General features: G+C 37.5%; 1 protein-coding gene across 1 annotated transcript in view; it reads left to right on the plus strand.

The window, feature by feature from the left end:
- The first annotated feature begins 589 nt into the window (after nucleotides 1-589).
- LOC122800935 (platelet glycoprotein Ib alpha chain-like) overlaps nucleotides 590-24,580 on the plus strand; it is a 219,524-nt gene continuing 195,533 nt past the window's right edge. Inside the window, exon 1 of the mRNA XM_044070300.1 lies at nucleotides 590-871. Coding sequence (XP_043926235.1) covers nucleotides 834-871 — 38 coding nt within the window. The 5' untranslated portion in view covers nucleotides 590-833. The remainder of the gene's footprint in view (nucleotides 872-24,580) is intronic.

Raw genomic sequence — 24,580 nt, forward strand, 5'->3', positions numbered from 1 at the left:
TCTGGCACTGTTAGGATTTATGCAGGGTGTGAATAATAGAAGTAGTTATATGACTGAATAGCACATATACCTCCAACTTTACATAGATACATACACACACACACACATACACACACACACACACACACACACACACACACACACACACACATACACACACACACACACACACACACACACACACAGTTTTAACTACTCACATATTTACAGGCAGCCTTAAAGATTGCCTTTTTTTCCGTTTTATTTATTTGTTTTTTTTAGTAGTATTTTAGAAGCATGGCACAGAGGTGGGGCAACTCAATTGCCCTGCTGAATGCTAAATGCTGCAAAATGTCTTTCCTTACAATAGTAAACCTAGAACTGATAGGTAATTATGTGGTGAGAGCATCCTACATTGACCGTGACAGCCAGAAGACTTCCCATGACCCTTATAATATTCAGATATAACCTTTCCGGCTCATCCCTGTTCACTGGGAAGTTAATCATGGATTAAGGCTGGCTTCCTACAGCTTTTAGTTTTATTGCATGTGGCTTTGTAATGCCTGTTAGCTCCTGGAATCATAGGAAAGATGCATGTACCAGAAATACCAAATGTTTATTAATTATGGCTTGGGGGGATTACATGTCCCTTCTAGAATGCCACAGAACTAACCTTGCAGGAAGTGCACATCCTTCTAGTTATCTGTATGAGATTCTGAAACAGTAACATCCTGCTAGAATGCCATTTCTGACAGACACCATTCTTCCCTCAGCAACAGCTACTGGGGACTGCAATGGAAATATCGTGTTATTAAATCACGAAGAAATTAACTTTTGCTGTATTCTGTTTTAATATGAGAGCTTATGCTATTTTCTGTTGCAACAGATTTCAGTAAGTATACACTGTATTTCAAATGCCCTCTCAAACTACATATTGATAACTTTTACTTTGAACTGCTGTGTTAGCTTGAATAACATTACTGAAGAAGGCAAGCTTATGCAATAATACTGCCTTCTGAAAGCTCATGTCTTTTATTTAAGGAATTTGCATCATCTAGCCTATTTGCTGGTTTGCTTTAGTGTTATTTGCATTTAGCTGGTATCTGTGGAGTTTGCTTTCTGTATAATTTGTCTGGTACATACTGTTTCAGTAGAGTGATATTTGTAGTGATATGATGAAGCTTCTGCTTTAACAAGTAAGAAGATCTTGTATGCTGCTGCTTATGCTTGTAGCTGGTGGACAAGGTGCTTAACACCACTGTTAAGTAACAGTGTATGTGATACCGAAGACAAAGAGCCAGTGCTGGGTAAAAGGACAATATTATTTGTGGACTTGTGACAAAGTGTGAAATGCTGATGTGCATGTATATATACAGGACTGAGCAGAGCTGTGCCTTTCATGGAATATGGTTTGTTAGCAATATGTAGCAGTGCATGATAGGTCATTATGGATACCACTGAATAAAAGTACCGCAATGATAGTGGGACTGAGGATTGAATAGCAACTGTGTGTGTGTGTGTGTGTGTGTGTGTGTGTGTGTGTGTGTGTGTGTGTGTGTGTGTCTGTGTGCATGCACATACATTTTTAGGGGTAATAACACAATTCATGGGTAAGACCATGACCTACTTGCTATTTATAATTCAGTCAACCATACTTAAGAATATGAAGCATCTGTTTCATGAGCTGTTAAGTAGGTACCATGGGAGTACCACCCCTCCATATTTCCATGAATAAGCACCTATACAGTAGCATCTTCACAATTACTTATACCACCCAAAAATATGAATGCAACCAAAAGTTTTGGAACACGTGCCACAGAGATGGACAAAGGGCTGTATTATTAACGGTGTTACTGCCACGTATTTAATATGTGAGCACATAGCATGTTTGGAATTGGTGTTAAGTCCATTGATGATGGATATCATTGTTTATGTGGGATATGTGTTTTGTGAGTCTTCAAGGACTTTGATTCTGGTTACCTGCTGTATGGCTGAGCTGGTGTGTTGTTGTAGGAATTTTGTTTTTCATGTTTACTTTTTGAACTGCAGCTGCATTTTCCATACTTTGATTTCAGCTGCTGAAAGATGCAGCTTACGAGTGTAAAGAGCCATTTTATTAGTGGGTGGGCTGAGGGTAGAGTCCCAGGATGGGTACAGGTGTGCAAGAATCATAGATTGTGATTGGACCAAACTCCTTTGCTATACCTATGCAGGTGTTACAAGTACTTAATTTAGGATTTTTTTTTCTTGTGTAGAGAGCAACAAAGTTACAATGTGTGGAGATACATGTGATAACAGCCTGAAAAAATTATCATAAAAACAGTGATATATACAGATCTGAAAATGAACTACTGTAATTATTTGTTTGTTGCATAATGACATTGATTATATGAGCTGAAATGTTTAATTATTTCTTTTTCTGTGTGCAGCTGCATAGTATATGTTGCAGTTACTCTCACTTGCAATGTCTTGCTTATAGCCTTTTAAATATCTTCATGAAGCAGAAAAGTCTTTTCCCCTGAATTCGCAGGTTCATTTCCTTAAAGCAGTGGGGGTTTTCTTCATATGGAATTACAGCAGTTATGCTTTGCCGGTCTCTGCTACAAAACAAATAGCCTGGTTAGTACACCAATAAAATTGACAAATAATGCTGATAGCATGCATTCCATTTTTATTGATTTTACAATTACTCTAGCTTGTCTCCATGATGTTGGGGAGATTGATCATTTTCATTGCTAATAATAACCTTTTCCGATGCCTTTTAGGACTTTTTTGGCATGATATCTGTATATATTCAAATTAGTATTTATAAAGCAGATATTCTTTTAACTAGTTCCTGTTTAACTATTCATGTTCCTAGGGGGCTATTTACAAGGGTCCTGGTGACATGAAAGACGCAGTCAATATAGTGTACGGTTGCAAAACACCTATTTATTTTATGCACTTTTGAGGACATTTGGAGACCCTTGACAGGAATAAACCTTCAGCAATTAAACCAGCTACAGCTGGAAACTCGAAAATCTCAAAGAGAGATCCCCCAAAGTAGATGGTTGCCATTTAAAATTTGAAGAGCAATAACTGTGGAACAGTATGACCTTGTGAAAATAGATGGAATATGTACTGTGTCAGAGGTTGCTGTACACTGAAGTACTCCCCTATTCTGAGGTACATCAGTGTTGGAGTTAGGTTGCACATAAGTAGCAGGGGTAGGGCGGTGCTGGGTCAAAAATGCTTTAATAATGTAATCGCAAGATTTCAATTTCAGTACAGTTTTTTTAATCACAGTTTGTTTTAAACATAATCAGGACTTGCAGCTAAAGTTGTAGCAAGGGTGGGATGAAGTCGACAGCTGCTTGAGGGCATAGCTGGCACCGGGAAGAGGTGTTGATCTATCTGCAAGCAGTGCCAGCAATCATTTAAGCAGCTGTGATCACTAAAGTGACTACTTAAATGACAGTCAGCATTTTTGTGCTAAGGAATGTAGAAATGAGCAAGTACAACTCTCTTCAACAATTTGGCAAAGATGTTTGACACAGTTAAGCAAGGGAGTATTATATAGACACACAATAGCCATTTGCTTAGCCCCCCCCCCCTTTTAATTTTTTTTTTTTTGGTTTCTCTTGGGATATCAGATCATGGGTCCAGCTCCCAGTGCCCCATATGCACACTGAGTCTACAAGCTTGTATCTTACACTGGACTTGCTCCAAGGTTGTCTTGGGGGCTCAGCCATCTCTGCTTCCAGCCTGTTTTTTTTTTTCCTTTAAATGCCCTACCCACATCACTACACTGTGTCCCACACTTGCTGCTTATGTTTGAGGGCAGCTCCCCTCTTTGAACCATACCTTCCCTATGTGAGCTTCATTGACAAATGCCCTCCCACCCAGGACAGGAGTGTCCATCCCTCCATGCCACTCTGTCAGATGTCCGAGCTGCTAACTGAACCTGTGTTGACTGTGCCCTACTCAGACCTTTATCCCTGTGTACCACAAGAGCATAAAGCCTTTTTTTTTGATAGTTAGTGAACATAACAGAGATCCACAGCTGTTTACTGCAGATCAACAAACATGCTGATACAGTAAAGTTCTATTACTTGTAGTGTTTGGGGTTGAGATTAGGGCTTTGTATGAAGCATCTTTTTAGATTTGGCCCTCAATTCTGAGAGGACTTTTGACAATAAATTGTGCATGTATGTGTGGGGGTGGGGGTAGCACCAAACGTGGGCACTGTCCAGAGCATCTGACCTTGCTGTAGCTGAATTGTGCTCATGTGATAACGTACCCCTTCATCCTTTTATGTAGTTATGTTTTAAAAATACACTTATCAGGCAGATCATGTTCCAGTCCCTGATAGGGTAGTACTCTAAATTTCTACTAGCTGAACCCTCATCATAATAGAAAAACTCCACCAGGACTTGAAGGAACAAAGACCAGCAACTGACTTTAGCATAAAAAACCTTTACTCCTCACTTTCATCTTTAAAAGACTTCATCAGATGAAAATATGCACAAACAACACACCTTTTTATGCAAAACTACAAGCCAATTAGGATAATCCATTATAACCTGCTTTAATTAATCAATTAATCAATTAATAAAATTAGTGTGATGTTATGAAAATAAAATGCGAAATATAAATATAAATATAAAACATGTAAAATGAAATAAACTGTTAAAACACAATTAAATATATGCACAACCTACCATAATTAGTTCACTTTCAACCTTCTACTTTTCAAAAATAATTTTAAATTGATAGTCTCATTGATACCAGGTAGCATGTCAGCCCCTAGCTTTAACTGTCAAAATGTTTCCCTTTGTTCAGTAATGTCTCTGTAATTGCCCTCTCTAATAAACCCACAGTGTGAAAGTAGCTGACTCCAAGTCAGACTGCCGATTAGTCACGAGTGGAGTCCCACAAAGTTCGGTCCTGGGTCCTCCCCTGTTTGGTATCTACTTCTCTGAAGTCCAGGCCAACACGAAGGGACTCTGGCTGACAAAGTTCACAGACGGGGAACACAGGTTGACAGCAACCTCTCTTTTGATCACCACATTGCCACTGTGGCCAGAAAGTCCTTCTATGTGGCACATCTCATTAACAAGGATTTTGCATCCATGAAGAAAGAGGTCATTGTCTCCCTCTACTCTTCCCTCATTAGGCCAATCATTGAGTACAATGCCCCATTTTGTATGTACTCACTAGACACCTGCAACAGCTTGAGAGGTCGCAAAAGTACCTCACAAAGAGGATCCTAGGCCTTAAACACTTGTCCTATATGGACAGAATCAAAAACTCCAACCATTCTCTGTCTCATATTGCCTACTTAGAGGTGATCTCTGCTTGATTTACAAAGCCATGTTTGACCCAGGTCTGTTAGAAATGCTACATCTAAAGAAATCCCAATCCCTCTGCACCACATGCTCCAGAGACCTCAACCTCATTACCACAATTAACAGAACATGCTGGAGGGACAGGTTCATAACCCAGAGACTGCCCATGCTCTGGAATAGACTTCCCATACATGTCAAGCAGAGCACCTCACTGACCCTTTTCAAGAGAAATCTTGATGAGTGGATAGGAATCAGAAAATTCACCCTGGGGATAACACCAGTGGCTCTACTCGACAGAGGCACTGGGAACTAAGGTTGGGTGGCACTATGCCAGGTTAATCCTATGGCTAGGCTTGTAAAGGCCCCAGGGCCATTAGCCTAGTACACACCTATGAACATATGAACTTGTTCAAGGATAGAAAAAGGAAACTTCTTACTTTCTTTACAAACCAAACTGTCTGTATAAAGTATTATTTGTAGAGTTGATACTTGCTCTCTGTTTGCAAGTATCCCACATGATTTAGGGATTGAGTATGTTAGAGAGTATTTATTTAAAACAGAGAATTTTTCTAATAGTGAAGTATATATGTTGTAGTCTCTTGGACATAATGTTAAATAATTATTTTTTGTTTAATAAAAAAGTATACAAACAAGTCAAGGGGTAGCAATGGGGTCAGCAGCAGCCCCAGCTTTTGCTAACATTGTTCTTGGCTGGTGGGAACATTCTATACTGACACCCATTTTATCCTTATATAAAATAGTTTTTTATACAAGGTTTCTTGATGACTTGTTTTTTGTGATTGAAGGTAATAATGAAAATATTACTGAATTTTTTTAACACGATTAATGCTAGGTCAGATTTTTTTTTAATTTACTTTAGGTAATCAAGGTTTATAGGTGAATTTTTTATATGTCGCCAAAATTTGTTACCCGTTAGAGCAGAAGTTTGATAGTCAAGTGTTTAGTAAGAGTACCTTTGTAAATAATTCTTTTCATTATTCTAGTAATCATCCTAGTTTTATTAAGAACAATATTCCTAGACGCCAGTATATTAGGACCTCTAGGATGATTACAAAGGATATTGTGTTTGAGAACGAGGTTACATTTATTATCACTTTAATTGTACAAAGAGACTACAAGGAAGAGATGTTACATAATACAGCAGATGAACTTCGAAATAGGAAGGCTATTGATTTTCAACCTATATTAAAGTTTGGGTTCAATATTAATGAGAAGCAAGATGATAAGCAATAAGATCATAGCTTAGCCTGCTGTTTAGGTATGACTACAGACAGTTACAATATTTCTAATATTATCAAGAAAAATTGGAATACGTTGCAAGGCAATTCTGATTTGATTAAAATAGTAGGTAGTGCTCCTGGGTTTACTTATAGAAATAGTTATAACTTTATAAAAATTTTGCAAAATGATTCTTACAAGATTACTCCTTTGGGTCCATTTACTAGTAGAGGTTGTATAAGGCATGTATAAATGTGGTACTTACACAGCATGTAGGTACAGTTTAGAAGGATCTTTTGTCAATATGAAACACCTAGAGAAAACTGTAGCTATTCCTCATATTTTTTGTTGTATAACAGCAGATAATGTATATATTAATTTATGTTCTCATTGTGGTTGTTTTTATGTGGGGAAGTCTACCAGGAGCCTAGAAAAATGTGTTAAGGAACATTTATATTCCATTAGGAGAAAGATTTGAACAATGCTTTATACAGACATAGTTTAGTTTGTAAAGAAAGTAAAAAGTTTCTTTTTGTCTATCCTTGAACAAGTGCCAAAGGATATTAGAGAGGGCAATTGCAGAGACATTATTGAAGGGAAACACTTTGGCAGTTCAAGCTAGGGGCTGACAAGCTACCTGGTATCAATGAGACTATTAGTTTAAAACGCTTTTTGAAAAGTAGTAGGTTGAAAGTGAACTAATTATGGTAAGTTGTGCATATATTTAATACTGTTTTTGATAGTTTAGTTTATTTTACATGTTTGATATTCCACATTGTATTTTCTTAACCTCGCACTAATTTAATAAATTGATTAATTGATTAATTAAAGCAGGTTTTAATGGATTACCCTATTTTGCTTGTAGTTCTATATAAAAAGGTTTGTTGTTTGTGCATGTTTTGTTCTGATGAAGTCTATGAAAGCGAGGAATAAAGGTGTTTAAATCTAAATCTTGTTGCTAGTCTTTGTTCCTTCGAGTCCTGGTGGAGTTTTTCTATTTTGATGTATTGTGTCTGCCTATTCATTTGGGAATAGTTCTACTTTTTGAACCCGCATCATGTTTTCTGTTTGGTATCTAATTGTATTTCTTTATCAGCATCTTCTCTCTAAATTTATCTTCATTTTATTTGGCTAGCCATAGAAGTCCAGTTGCATTGCAGCATGTTTGGGATATCCAACAGCACACCAAGATCCATTCCCAGTTATCCAGCATACCTTTATACTTATGCTCATTTGTTACATTTTAGCCTTAACCTTCTAAGGATCACCATTTTCTATTCTGCAGTGTAAGTAGATTGGAATGCCTGTGTTAGCAGTGAGATGTAACATCAATAAACAGAAACATGACTAAAATATTTCTCTCCTGCAAGCCACTGGTTACCCTGTCATCTCATTCTGTAGTACAGGTAATGACACTAGACATTAGTAATTTAAGTAAAAGTGCATCATTAATGACTCACAAAATAGCAGCATAGCAAAAAGGGCAGCTAACAGCTTTAATTTCACTTCTTAACTGGCCACCAGACTTTGCTTACTATGTAAACCTATTGGGCACAAGTGTCTATTCTCAGGAGTGATCATAGAGTACTGTAAGGACTAGGTAAACCTATTGGGCACAAGTGTCTATTCTCAGGAGTGATCATAGAGTACTGTAAGGACTAGGTAATCCTACTGGGCCCAAGTGTCTATTTTCAGGAGTGATCATAGAGTACTGTAAGGAGGTAAACCTGTTGGGCAAAAGTGTCTATTCTCAGGAGTGATCATAGAATACTGTTAGGACTAGGTAAAACTATTGCATTTTGGGCTGGCAATTATTTTTCAATAGCAGCATTTGAGGCAGATAAGCAATTCTTAACAGTAATATACAACTATATTTATATTCAAGAGAAAGAAATCACTCACTTGTCTATCCTTTAAATATAATTACACTCACAATAGTGAACTGTGGTGGTGGTGCTGCGGTAGCATTGTCACCTCACAATTAGATGTTGTCCTGTTCGATTCTCAGCTAGACCGTCCTCTGTGTGGAGACATGCATGAATGGGCGTACCTTCATTGAAGGTTGTGTGTCAGGGCTGGCAACTCGGCACATAAAAATCTACTGCCAATCATTAGCGGACCGGAGTTCCGCTGTGGCGACCCCTAACTGGGAAAAGCCGAAAGACACAACAACACTCACAATAGTGTTCAGGTAATCAGTTATCTTGGCCAGTTTGAGTTACTCTCACCCAACAAGAACCTTTGGAAGGAAAAGAGTATGACAAAACAATTAAAGAAAGCACTGGATTGTTTTGTCCAATATTTCCCACTCAAATAGTCTGGGCAACATTGGAGAGAGTCTCATTCTGATTTGCAACATTCAATGTTTGAGACAGTCTATGTGTCCTTAGAACACATTATGGATTCAGGACTTCCACCACATTTATCGCAGATAGCAGGTTGTGGCAGAGCCTTGGCTGGAACAAGTCAGAACATTAACACTCTTTTTGCCTAAGGACCTCACTATCCATGACTTGAACACCTTGGCATAACTCTCTGAAACACAACTTTCACTTTGAAAGTCTTTAGAAGTAGCTTGGATTCATCTGTAGTTACATCTCATAATGGTGCCATCATTGGTTTGCACCATGCAGAACACTAGTTACTTCTCATAATGGTGCCATCAGTGGTTTGCACCATGCAGAACACTAGTTACTTCTCATAATGGTGCCATCATTGGCTTACACCATGCAGAATACTAGTTACATCTCACAATGGTGCCATCATTGGTTCGCACTATGCAGAAAACTGGTTCATCGTTTTTGCACAGTAACACCCACTGTCTCTCACTTTATTTCCATTTTATGCTTAAGGCATACTGTTTGGCCTGGCTGAAGAACAGATTGCATTTGGGTGGAATATCACCTGTTACAAAAAGGTTTATGAGTCTTTTATTAATTGGTTATCTCTCATGATGAATTCAAGTTTGGATACTATCATAGGTATATTAGTTCTAATTTGGCTTCCCAGCATTAGCTGCTCAGGGTTTAGTCCTGTGACACTGTGTGGAATAGCATAAGATATGAGAGCAATGCTGACTGCTCTCTCAGTAGTGTATTGTGCATGTTAAGGGCTTGATGCAATATGCATGAAGTCATTGTCCTTAGCCAACTGATGGAACCTGGAGTATCTTTATTTGTAAACAGTTTGACAGCATACATCTAAACAGAAGTCCCTGATTTTGTCTTAAATTTGTAGTCTGCTACTCATACAATTTGTGGTTTTCTGGAAAATCTTGAGGAATGCAGGCATTAAATAATAATAATAAAAAAAAAGAGTTTCAAACTTTGCATCCTTCGGAAAATGCATGCTAATGTAAATCCTGTTATTAAAGTAATTTTCTAAGTATCAGCCAGAAACAAAAAAATAAAATCCCCAAGGAATAAACTGTGCCTGCAAGCCAAAAAACAATGTAATTGAAGAAAACAAGGCACAGAAACATGACTGAAAGCATAAAAAGTTTAAAAGTTTACTAAGGTAAGTGTTTTCTCTCCAAATACTAGTGCTTCATCAGACCATATAAAAAACTGCATCAGCAAACACTTTTAATACATTTACATTAATTTAAAGCAACCAATAAAAATCAAAGAAAGATAAAGACCTGACATCAGCTTATATTATTTAAAGAGACATCATGCTTTTAGTACAGGCTGAATAGAGACCCTGTCATTTAGACCTGGGTATTTATCAGCTTGCCATAATATAATACAGTGAAATTCTCTGGTTTCAGTAAAGTTTTTAACATCGCCACCACATATATTTTCAGAAATAATTTCAACAGCTTGAAATCTAAAACCATGTTAATTCTCATTCTGCATACAATGTCTGGCTAGTGCATTCTAAGTGTCACCATTTCTAATACAATAGATATGTTCCCTGACTTGTTCCATCAGTGACCTGTTGGTTTTTCCTACATAGAAACAGCAGCAGGCTGTGCATGGCGCCAGATAAATCAGATTCCTAGTTCGACAGTTAGCTGCAACCTCAAATTTATACTCAAAAAGAGTTACTGAATGAATAAAGCATGCTGATGTGTTAATAAACATACAGAAATTGCATGTAAAACATTGACTAGTGCCTGTCCAACCACCAGCGTGCCTACTTTCTTTTTCTGTGATATTTTTATAACAAAGTTTTCTTTTGAGAGATTTCTTATTCTTAAAGGCAAAATTGGGTCTATGGCCAACAACTTTTGAGATGTCATTGTCCAAACTCAATATAGACCAATTCGACTTAATAATGTTCATTATGCCAGTCATATCACTAGTATAAAAGAAATATGTAGGCAAACTACTCCTATTGCTAGTAGCCTGAGAAGACTTGGCCTCAAAAACCTGATTTGAAAAATATGATTTAGCCATATTTTCCCTATGGATAGCTTCCATACAAATATTCCTTTCAACCTCACATGCCTTATACCCCGTTTCATGAAATTCTTTTTTAAGCATCTGAAGATTTTGTCTGAAAGCATCATCACAATTATTTAGTCGAGACATTCTCATTCTTTGACCTTTGATAACATTCTGGAATATTTGGCCAGGATGCATGCTATCCCTATGTAGGATAGAATTTCTTCAACAAGGTTTCCTATATAATTTGGTCTGAAATTTCCTAATTGTATCAATACTAACTAGTTTGGAGAATGACATCACAAAGGTTTTTCGCCACAGACAAAATTTTGCCTTTAAGAATAAGAAATCTCTCAAAAGAAAACTTTGTTATAAAAATGTGACACAAAAAGAAAGTAGACAGGATGATGGTTGGACAGACACTAGTCAATGTCTTGCATGCAATTTCTGTATGTTTATTAACACATCAGCATGCTTTCTTCATCCAGTTACTCGTTTGAGTATAAATTTGAGGTTATAGCTAACTGTCGAACTAGGAATCTGATTTATCTGGTGACATGCACAGCTTGCTGTTGTTTCTATGTAGGAAAAACCAACAGGTCACTGATGGAACAAGTCAGGGAACATATCTATTGTATTAGAAATGGTGACACTTAGAATGCACTAGCCAGACATTGTATGCAGAATGAGAATGAACATGGTTTTAGATTTCAAGCCGTTGAAGTCATTTCTGAAAATATACATGGTGGTGATGTTAAAAACTTTACTGAAACCAGAGAATTGCATTGGATTATATTATGGCAAGCTGATAAATACCCAGGTCTAAATGACAGGGTCTCTATTAAGCCTGTCCTAAAAGCACAATGTCTCTTTAAATAATATAAGCTGATGTCAGGTCTTTATCTTTCTTTGATTTTTTATTGGCTGCTTTGAATTAATGTGAATGTATTAAAAGTGTTTGCTGTTGCAGTTTTTTATATGGTCTGATGAAGCACTAGTATTTAGTGTAAAAGTGTTTACCTTATTAAACTAATGCCTTCAGTCATGTTTCTGTGCCTTGTTTTCTTCAATTTCCTAAGTATATTGCACACACACACACACACACACACACACACACACACACACACACACACACACACACACACACACACACACACACACACACACGCACACACACACATATCTACAAAGAACAAACCAGCACTCCAGACGTGAAGTACAAATGGGAATATGATATGTTTACAAAGGATGGCTGGATGTTTACAGTGTATTCAAAAATCAGGAGAAAAAACAAAACAGAAAAAAACCCACAGGTATATTATTGAGAACACCATATAGTATTGCCATCTGGTGGTTGGAAGCCAACATTTTTTTAAAACACTATTGAACTATTGCTTGTGACATAGGCAAACTCGTTTATATAAAAGTAAACAAACAATATTAACAAGTTTACAAACATTATACGTCACATATATTTTTCTAAACAATATAATCAATCCAGCACTACAAAAATGGTTAATTTCTTGCCTTCTCTTAAACCTCATTCCTTCCTAAACATTTTTGTGCATGTATTGTTCTCATAATTTCCATTTTTATGTAATTTGCTCCTACCCTTTTCTAAAGATTCCACTTCTTGTTCTTTTTACTCTGTTGCAATATTTACTGTTTCAAGTATGGTTGGTTTAGGGTTTGATTTCCATGTTCTATTGCTTGCTTTTTTGGCAGCCACCAGAATTAAACTTAACAAGGCCTTACTGTGTCTAGGCAATTCAGATCCTGTATCTTAGCTAAAGAAATAATTTCCTTAGCTGCATTCATTCGCTTGCCCAATATTCTTGGCAGAGTATTCTTTAGGGAGATTTTTAAGGTCTGCCAACTCATTATATTCTGAAAATGTATGCTCTCAGCTGCCTCTTTCTTCCTTATTATACTTCCATCATTTGCCATCTAACTGAGGAACAACTATTTGGAGTCTGCTTAAGGTATAAAAGTACCTATGCAAACACTTCCAAGTCAAAATCCTACATCTTCTAGACTTTATTGCATATTTGGGAGCCATACATCCGTCCTCCCATTGTTTCTTTGTAAATTGTTTATCTAATCTCTCCTCCCAATCTTTTCTGACCTCCTCTGATTGATTCCTATAGATAATGTGCTATATTTTATATGCCCTACTATCTCTTTTTAACAGCAACTTCTTTTCTAGATTCAACTAAAAACTCAACCACTGCAAGTCTTTCAGTTAGGATTCCCCTGTCCCTTTCTCATTGCCTATTCTCTGATATCAGTCCCTGATAAGGAAGGCAGTGTCTAGCCTGCAGTGCAAATGTCTTATTGGCTTCTTCCCATTGTCTTATCTTTCCCTCTCTAGTAATTTGTTCTCAATACCTTGATTCCTTTGCCAGGTTCCTCATGTAAATTACAGCCTATTCTTGCCTATTGCAGTCATCCCTATTGGTAGAATCTCCTTTCTTCATTCCCATATCGGCTTAGTTCTTAGAATACTTTCAGCTACTTTATGGATATAATATTCTGTATGACTGTTATTCTCCTTAACAATCTGCATTCAAAATACCCCTCTCTCTTTATTTCTTGAATTTCCCCCCTGCTACACCATCATCCCTTTCCAATGCAAAAAAGTCTGCAACTTCTGCTCTGGTAGATAAAAATATGCCTGACCTGTATATAAAACTAAAGAGACTAAAAATATTTTTACTTCTTATATCTTGCTATCCTTATCCATAGTCAAGAACTTTCAGATTCTCAATTTTTATGATATCTTTTGTTTAGTTTCTTCTGCATATTATTAGCTGCAATAACAGAATAATTTTTAATCCATACTCCTAAATATTTAATTTTACTGTCTTCCCAGAAATATGGGTATTGCTGAACTAATGCATGTGTGGATACGTAGTTTACAGCTATAGGGTTTGTTTTATTTTCATTAATTTTATAGCCTGAAAAGATATGACACTGTCTCAAAATGTTTCACAAAACTGAGATGTCTTTTTCTGGTTTTATTAGGTATAAAATAATATTGTCTGCGAATAATGTCAACTTTTCTTGATTACCATACCAATTAAATCCTCTAATTTCTGAGTCCCTTACTTTCTTTGCCAATGTTTTTAAATACAAAGCAAAAAACAAAGGAGAAGGAGGAAATCCCTGCCTGATTTTTCTGTTCAGACACTACTTATCAAAGAGGAACCTTCCCACTTTGATGTTTGCCTAATCCCTCATATATCCTCCTAATTACTTTTTCTCTCATAAAACTTTTGAAATATCTTTAATATCTGTACAGGATCTCTGGTAATTTTTCTTGTAACAGGCATCTTAAATTTGGCAACAACACTTTCTACTTTCTGTTGCCTAAGTCATTATGCTAACAGTTTTTGTGCTTGGAGTTACTAGCAAAAGCAGTTGCTTAATAGCAATCTTTTTAAGCTCATGTATATTATCCATGCACTCATTTTCTTTTTAGCACTTTGCACTTGTGTCTGTTATTATTCTATGTGCTTCTCCTTATTCTGCAATACTTTAACTTTTGTCAGCCCCTCTAAATAATTATTGTTACTTCTTAACTATACCTCTTTTTCTTTTATTTCTACCCTATTTTTAAACACCGCTTTCATTTTATCCCACTCAATATCTATACCTTCTGGAAGACTTTCTATCTTCCCTGATAACTCCTGAATATTTCTACTTCCCATTCCTCAAATTTCTCTCTTTTAACAGGTAGGTGGGGAAGCGTCAGTGTCTCATCTTTACTTCATTACCCTAAATTTTTTCTTAGTTCTTATTGACACATGATCTGAAATAGTCATTGAATGTATGTCAGAACTCACAATTAAATGCACCTGTTCCAGTGAAATGTAATTTTGGTTTCTTATAGCCCAGTTATTGTACCCTGGGTAATATTATGTAAATTCTCTCTGAGTTCCTTCTACTGAATCCCCATGTTCCATGCCAAATATTTTCATAAATTTCTTTAGAAATCTACCCCCTTTGTTATATTTTTCTCTTCTAGACCCCACACAGGTACATCATCACTGGTACAAATCAAATCACCTACAAGTAATATTCCCTGCTGAAAGCTGATTATTTCTCCCCAAAATTTCTTAAGCTCCATAATAGAAGTTTTAAGTAAAACATAAACCCATGCCAGCATAATCCTCATCCCTTGCCAGTAGCCCTTTACTATCATAAATTTACTGTTATATTTTTTCCTTTTTCTTCTATCACTATTGGAGCTTATCTAGAAATTAATATAAGTACTCCCATTTTCCTTTGTCCATGATATTCTGCTGAACATCCATCCTGAAATCCTTTCTTAATAAAATTTACATGCTCATTTACTTCCAAATATGTCTCCTGTAGTACTACTATTTGCACTGCTATTTGCTTCTGCATTTCTTAACATAATTAAATATTCTTTCTTTTTTGATGATTCACATCCCAAGATAGTATGGAAAATGTTGCCATTATGATAAGAATTCATTATTCCCACCTATTGTATATGACAGCTTTTTTAAAATGTGTATTTCCAGGTTTTGTAATACATGCATCCACTAATGTTTGGCAGGTTGATCCTTTACACATTTTTTCTTATCATCTCCATTTGAACCTATGTCACATTTTATAAGACTTTTTGTTTTAATGAAAACATTCTAACAAATAAAAAACACCTACCCAGAACAGCCCCATAACATGAAAACTGAAGGCAAACACACAAAACAATGTACATCTTCAAATAATAAAACTTAACCCTCCTAAATAGGAACAATTCTTCCAAATAGAGAGCTGCAAACACAAACGTTATCATGAGGTTATTCATGCTTAGATGCATGTTTCTGCCTGTGCTTGTACTTACACTAATTGGTGTCTGTAATATTTTTTATTTTTATTCCAATCCTCTCCCAGATATAAAAAGCAACTTACATGCTTTCAGAAAGCATTAATGTTTAGCCTTAAAGAATCCAGTGCTTTGGCATTTTTTTCCCTATAATCAGCTTGTCTCCATGGAAACACAGGAAAAAATGTAGCCCTCAGTTGCAGGCTTCTAAAGACATGCTGAAACATTTATTGCTATTGCTAAAGGAAAACTTTTCATTACCTTCAGTGTTCTCTTATTTACTTGTTTCAGCTTAAAACTTGTTATTAGATTAAGCCAAGGTCTTAATCCAGACATTCATCTATGCAAAAGTAAGAAAAATCATATCAGCTCTACATATATTATGATCTGTGTACTTTTGCACCCCATCCCCCACCTCAACAACCCAAGATTACTGCCTATTGACTTAAACATACTTTTGTCTTGCCTTTGTTCTCTTTCTGCATCATATAGCCTACATTTTTAAATATTAAAAAAGAAAAAAGAAGAAAACAAAGTCTGTTTACTTTAGTATCGATATCACATACAATAACTAAAAATGTTTCACTATAGAACATGCAAATTATATCATGAAAAGTTATACAGAAAGGATCCTATTAAACTGCCAAATGTTTCAAAGTTTGAATGTCATATGGTCGACACCATATGCTCGAACTTTGAAAAGTTTGAAGGTGAAAGGCAATGGCTCCGTACACGCAGAATGGGAAAATTTCCCTTTTCTGCACTGAAGTGCAGTCTTAGAGTTGGTATATTTAAGTAGGGGGGTGTGGGGGGTGCAGGGGGCTTGCCCCTCCTGCTCAGAGCATCAAGGTAAGGTTTTTGTTTTACTTTTTTATTATATATTTGAGGTTTCAAGTTTTTCTCATATGTTGTCGAACATATGAGGTTCAAAATTTTGAAGCTTCAAATATATAGTATAGACCCATACAGAAATACTGTTAAGAAAATAAATTGTCTTACTTACAGTTAAATATTTCCTTCCTCTTCTGCTCCCCTTTGTGTCTTTCCAAGCATTAATGACATGAACTGAGGCAAATGCCTTTCAGTTCCCCACAAACCTCCATAGACAGCACAAGGAACAAGAAACTAAGGGTAATGCTGCTAAACGCCAGAAGTCTTAACCTCAAGATGCATGCTCTCGAAGCTCTCCTCAGTATGGAGAACATCGATATCTGTGCAGTGACAGAAACCTGGTTCAAGGCTCCAGAGAGCACCCCAGCACTACCAGGTTATACCTCATATCATGCTTTTCGGCCCCAAAACCCGGACCGAACCACAAAAGGAGGGGGAGTTTCCATATTTATCAAGGATATCCACACCTCCAGGTTAGTGGCATTGCACGAAGTATCAGAGACCATCCATGTGCAACTGACAGTGGGCAAGACTGCTTTTCAGTTTATAGCATCCTACAGACCACCCTCTCAAAGTCAGGAATCCCACTCGGCTTTCCTGAAAACATTGGAGAACATGAAGATCACTCAGAACACCATTATATTGGGTGACTTCAACTACCCAAACATAGACTGGGAGCATTACACAAGCCCCAGCACCTTAGCCCAAAGGTTCCTGGAATTTATAAACTCAAATGCTATGGAACAACTAGTCACCACTCCCACAAGAGGGGAAAACATACTAGACCTGATATTTACCAACATGGGGACTCTATGCTCCATACCAGAAGTATATCCCTCATTGGTAAGATCAGACCATAAATTAATTTCACTGGATATCCACATCCCGACCCCACCCCCAGCCCAGAAAACCACAGTGAAAAACTTCTCAAAAGCAGACTTCACACTTCTCAAAACCAAAGTGGAATCCTTCAAGGCCCCAGGGCCAGTGGAAACTATGGCCCAAACTGCAGAATCCTATATAAACGCATTCTACGGACATCTCTAGGAATGCATGGATCATGCTATCCCTAACAAAATCAAGACCCAATCATCCAAAGGCAGGCGTCCAGTCTGGTGGACCCCAGCCATAAATAAACTGTACAACAGAAGGAGGAAGCTACTACATGATAGAGCAAAATCCCTAAAAGGGAAGGCATCTCTGATCAGTACTAGTAAAAAATTACGATCCCTCATAAAATCCTCCAAGGCCAGCTTCGAGAGAAAAATTGCACAGGATACTAAAGACAATCATAAGGCTTTTTTCAGTTATGTTAGGAACCTGGGATGCAACTCCCAGACTTGTTCTGAGTTGATTCTAAACGACAAAAAATACACTGAACCCACAGACATCGCCAATATCCTGGCAGACAGGTTCAGTGCAAACTTCTCCACCCCCTCCCCCCAAAAGAGCAAGTATCTATCCTGGCAGAGTGCAGCCTCCCAAACATCTCTGATGCTCAGGTGAAGGCTGCCCTCTCCAAATCAAAAAACACTGCTTCCATGGGACCAGATGGCGTCCCGGGTTGCGTCCTACATGAACTCCAAGAAGAACTAATCCCTCAAGTAAAATTGCTGTACAATCTCAGCCTCACTACAGGATATGTGCCCAAAGAATGGCGTACAGCAACAATGGTCCCACTCCACAAAGTGGCGCCTCTGCGGACCATGGAAACTATCACCCCATAAGCCTGACTAGCCTAGTCTGCAAGGCTATGGAGAGGATCATCATGGAACTCATAAACAAAGACATTGGGGACCTACAGACACTAGATCCTACCCAATTTGGATTTGTCAAGGGCAGATCCTGCCTTTTGAACCTGGTCGACTTCTTCGAAACAGTCACCAAGGCCATAGATGAAGGGAAGGTAGTCCACACAGCCTATCTGGACCTCGCAAAGGCATTTGACACAATACCCCACTCTGGCATCATAGATAAGCTATCCAGCCTAAATATAACCCCCTATGTCACAAGATGGGTCGCAAACTAGCTCAAAGACAGAACCCACAGAGTCAGAGTTGCTGGAGCCATGTCAGACTCGAAACCGGTCACAAGTGGCGTCCCACAAGGTTCTGTCCTGGGACCTCTGTTGTTCAGTATTTACTTTTCTGAGATACAGGCCAATGTGGGAGGACTATGGCTCACCAAGTTCGCAGATGACTGCAAACTGGGTGCCATAATCGACTCTCCAGCTGACACAAACATCCTTCAAAAAGGTCTCGCAGAGACGGATAACTGGTGCCAGGGCCATGGTCTAAAGCTAAATGCCAAAAAGTGTATAGTCATACCCTTTGGCAAAAACAATGTGCCCACAAATTACCACATAGGTGGTAACCCATTAAGTACAGAGAAAGTAATTTGGGATCTGGGGACCCAAGTTGATAGCAATCTCTCCTTTGACAACCACATTGCCAAAGTGGTTAGAAAGACCTTCTACATAGCCCACCTCATCATGAAAGGATTCACATCTAGATCAAGAGAGGTAATCATGCCCCTTTATTCATCCCTCATCAGGCCCGTCATAGAATAAAATGCCCCCTTTGGGATGTACCTTACCCGACACCTGCAGCAATTAGAAAGACCCCAAAAGTACCTCACCAATAGGATCAAGGGACTCAAACAGATGCCATATGCTGCTCGGTTAAAAAAACTCCAGCTCTACTCAGTTGCATACCGCCTACTTAGAGGCGATCTATGTCTAACATATAAAGCTATGTCCAACCCAGAATTAATGGACATGCTCCACCTCAGTAAATCTAAATCCCTTAGAGCCACGCGCTCGAGGGACTTGAACCTCAGCACAGAAATAAATAGAACATGCTGGAGGGACAGATTCATAACCCAGAGGCTCCCTTCACTCTGGAATATAATTCCAATTCATGTTAGGCAGAGCACCTCACTGACTCTCTTCAAGAAGAATCTTGATGAGTGGATGGGGGATCGTAGGTTTGTCCCGGGGATTACTTCCGTGTCACTATTAGACAGAGGCTCAGTAAACTAAACTTTAAAAAGGGCACAGTATACTCAAATCAAGGGGTGGCGTAAGCCAAACACAATCAGGCTAGGCTTATAAATGCCCCAGGGCAGATAGCTTAGTATGAACCTATGAACTTTAACAAAGTTAACAAAGGTCCATTCTTTCCAGTTTTCTTGCATAGCCATATTTCACAAATGTGATTGATGCTTTGTAATCTCATATTTATTCACAAATTTTTGTGTTGCTGGTTTTCCTGTTCATTTCCATCTCCTAACTCCAACTCTGATTCAATTCCAAGTTACTCTCGATTCTTCTAGTCAACTCCTACACTTGTCTCTGTTCTTCATTTTGACCTCTGATTTTTGCAGTTTTATCAGCTCATTTGAATATCTGTTTTAAAGTTTTTTTCCAGCGTTTTGTTATTTTACTTGATATACTCCTTTGTCGTTTCATTTATTTTAATCTGCTATGAGCACATTTGACTTATTTTTTCCCGTAGATTACTGGAAGCCATGTCTTGCGACAAGGGTGGAGCTTGAAAAGCTTTTTGCTGAACAGCTACAGAATTCTTCCCAGTCAATGTTCTCTCTTGTCCCTTTCTATTTGATTTTCTATCAGGCTCTCTTAATTTCTTCTTTGCTGACATCTAGACAGTGTACCTACTATCCTGTAACTGAATTTACTAAAAGTGACGGCATTATTGGCCATCATCTTTCAGTTTCTTTTTTCACAGTGGGATAGCTGAAGTTAAGCTATTGATCAGTGTATAGCCATCTTGGAAAGTCTGCTGAAAGCCAGCATTGACCAGAAGTATGCAATAGTTAATAACCTTTTAAGATGAACATCAAGTACAACACGGCTAATAAACAATCACTTCAAGAGGTAACTGACCTCTGGCAATATTTTTTTTTCATAAAAAACAGATGTAGACTTTCAAAGTACAAGTAGTTGTTCTGATAAGTTTCCTTCCTAAAAAAATATTTGAATCCCAGCTAACTGAACTAATGCCCAGCATGATTTCAGTATGTAAAAATTGCACTGTGGAGCCAAAACCTGAAAGCTTGAAGTTCAGGAAAGAAATACTATCAGAAAGGGAAGTAATACAAGCATCCAAGTCTTGTCTAGTACTTTGCCGTAAAAAATCATCAATATAATGTTTAAACAATCTTGTATGTTGAAAGCCAGGTAGAAAGACAAAGGGTGTCCATTTCCCATGCACTCAGAACAAGATTTGCATTTGCAGGGGCCATTTTAGAATATATTGCCACCCCTTTGATTTGTTGATAAATAATCCCATTAAAATGAAGGAAATTCCCTTACAGTACTGTCAAAATCAAGGTACATAAGGTATCTGTTTTCTCATTTGAAAAGGCAGATCTTTTCTGTAGAAAAGTCCTTACGTATTGAAGACTCTCAATATGTGGGTTATTTGTATAGAGCGACTCAATATGCAGTGTGATTAACATTTGGTCATCTTTAGTCATGATGAAGGAAGAGAGAGTTTAAAAAATCCCAAGAGTCTCTCAGATAGAAAGGTGTGGTCTGGACTATAGGATTTAGCAAAAAGTCAATGAATTATTAATTTTTTTCAGTCTTGTTGAACACTTAAATTTTTATTACCAAGCTTCAACTTAACACATTCAAATCCATTTATATTATCTGTATCTATCTTCCTCCTGGTAATAACATTGCCACCATAGAAAATATCTTTTGTTGGTTATCCCACAATTTACACTAAGAAACCATAATCCTAGGTGATTTTAACATTGATTGGAAGTATTGTAGCAGTAGCCACCATACCAGCCATATTAACCTTTTTGTTTTTTCTCAAACCATTACCTCCCCTACCAGGATAAATAAGCCTAATAAGAAAGAAAGTACCTTAGATTGGATTCTCATAAATAATCATCCCCAGACATATGAAGCTGGAACACTCCCTGGTGAGGTAAGTGACTACTCCCTAACCTACATCATCAGGCTTAAATCCAATCTACCTAATCCAACAATATCTAGGACAATTAGAACCAAGAAAAACTTCAACCCTGATCTCTTCCAGAGAGAACTGAGAGCATGTAACTGGTCTCCCTTAAAACACCTCACACTGGAGGAAGCTGTTAATTACTTTAATTCTAACTTCCTAGCCATACTAGTCCACCATGCACCAACCCGCTCTATTAGAATGAGAACTAAATCTGCCCCATGACTTTCAAAAGAACCCAAGCAAAAAATCAAACTCAGAAATAAATACTGGAATAAATCTCGTTTAACTAAAAACCCAGTAGACCAACAAAACTTCAGACAGCTGAGAAATGAAACTAAAAAAGCTATACTGTCAGACAAAAGAAACTACTACCTACAATTCCAGCAGACTCATCATAATAAACCACAAAAGTTCTGGGCAAGTATTAATCAATTATTGCACCCAGGTCAATCCATCACACCAAATCCACAAGGCACAGACCAGGAGAATCCCAAGCAGACTGCTAATGCCTTTAATACCTTTTTCACTGAGGCCATTCAAACTCTTGCCAGTCAGTTATCTACTCAGAACTTAACTATATCCAACTCTAACTCTAACCCATCCCCTCCATTTCTCTTCCAACCAGTCCCAACAACATATATTCTTACCCTTATCCAAAAACTGAAACTGTGCACTTCTTCAGCAGACCAACTACCCACTGAATATCTACAAAAGGCAGCCAAATCCATCGCCTATCCCATTTCCATTCTCATCAATAGAACCATCAGTGAAGGACACATCCTGGAAAGTATCCCATATTATCCCCTCCACAAGGGTGGGAACTCTACTGAACTCTCCAATTACTGTCTCATAGCCCTACTTTCACCCTTAGCAAAGATCATGGAAAAATGCATCCACAGACAATTGCTAGACCACCTAATCCAAAATAACTTACTTTCAAACTGCCAACATGGTTTCAGACCATCCCACAGCACTACTACTGCCCTCTTTTCCTTTACTGACTGTATTAACAAAAAACGTAACCTCAATATGCTTTCCTCTGCACTGTTTATAGATCTGTCTAAGGCATTCGATATGGTAAATCACCAGATACTTATAAATATCCTCAAATCCCTGTCACTAGATGCACTAGCTATAAAATGGTTCCAGTCCTACTTAGATAACAGACAACAGGCTTAACTTTGGCATAACATTCTATCTACCCATCTGCCCGTTAACACTGGTGTTCCTCAAGGGTCCATATTAGGACCTCTCCTGTTTTCTATATTTATCAATGAACTTCACCTAGTAATCCCCCAAGCTACATGCATACAATATGCAGATGATTCCACACTTATATGCTCAGCCACATCCATACCTGAGCTTTACTCCCTCACCCAAAAGGTCTTTAACACAGTTGAACAATGGTTTACATAGCGCTCTCCTTCTGTACCCCAAAAAACTAAACTTCTCCTTTTTACTCCTACTTGTAAGTCCCCCCAATAGACTTTACAGTAACATCCAATAATGGTACTATCATATCCCCAGATCCAACTACCAAACTACTAGGTATCACCATAGATAACAACCTTAACTTCGACACCCAGATTAACAATACTCTAAAATCTGTTAATAGAAAACTAGGCTCTCTCTACAGGATTAAACCATTCCTCTCTCCTGCAGCTAGAATAACTATTGCTCACTCCCATCTAATTCCTACTCTCCTCTATGCCTCACCCATATATACTAATCTCTCTAAAAACAACCTTAATATAATGGAAAACTCCTACAATAACATAGCCAGATTTGCTACAGGTAACCCTTTCAGAACCCACCACTGTTTTAATCTAAAGCAGCTAGGATGGCTTGAATTACAAAATCAGCTTAAATTCCACCAACTGACCATTGCCCATAAAACCCTTTACCAACCTACCAATACCCCTATACTACCTACCCTCAATACCCCCTACAACAATCTAAAGACCTTACGATCATCACATAAACTTCTTGTAAATATTTGTAAATCAAATAACAGGGCTGGGGACTCTCTTTTCTCTAATACTGTTGGAAAATCCTGGAACCTTCTTCCTAACAAACGTTCCTCTCTTCCCTCTATATCACTCTTTAAAACTAAATTGAAACTTTTCCTCAGAACACACTGGTTGTGCTCCTGTACTAAACCTGACTGATCAACTAGCTCTTCTTACTTGGTTCAACCTACCCTCCTCTTCTCAGTAATCAGGTTCCTTTTCTTAATAACAACTTACCTTGTCCTCCTATACTATTACTTACATCTTCAGAATCTCATTAAGGAGACTACTTTTATTAATATATTGTATAATTTCAGCTCCTACTTTTTATTTATGACTACTTGTATACTAATATATTGTATAATTCAGCTGCCATCTTTTTCTTTATGATGTATTGTAACTACATTTTGTATTGTACTAATTGTATCTGTATATTTTGCACTATGAATGACCTCTTTGATTATTCTCTGTGCTGCACCTGCAATGTTCATTGTATACATTAATTTTTGTATATGTGATTTTGTTTGTTTCCTCGGGGCTTATCTCCCCGGGCCTCTACTGAAAATGGACATATATCCAGTTAGACTAGCCCGGTCAACAAATGTAAAATAAATAAATAAATAAATAAAAAAAATTTTTTTCTAGATACAATGTGTCAAAATGGTGGATTAGTAGCATCCTTATGCATTTTAAGGATGCCAAAAAAATTTACCTAAACTTAGAATGGGAACAGACATGAACTGGAATTCTTCAAATGTTATTGTATTTTCCCTTTCAAGTCTCTTCAGTAATTTATCTGCATTAGAAAAATTCCGTATAGTAGTGTTACAATCCGCAACTTTGTAGTACTCATTATTAAATAAATCTCTTTCAAGTATTGCAACGTCATGGGCCTATT

The sequence above is a fragment of the Protopterus annectens genome, chromosome 4.part1 (assembly GCF_019279795.1).
Source record: "Protopterus annectens isolate FY-2018-M chromosome 4.part1, PAN1.0, whole genome shotgun sequence".
Classification (NCBI taxonomy): domain Eukaryota; kingdom Metazoa; phylum Chordata; order Ceratodontiformes; family Protopteridae; genus Protopterus; species Protopterus annectens.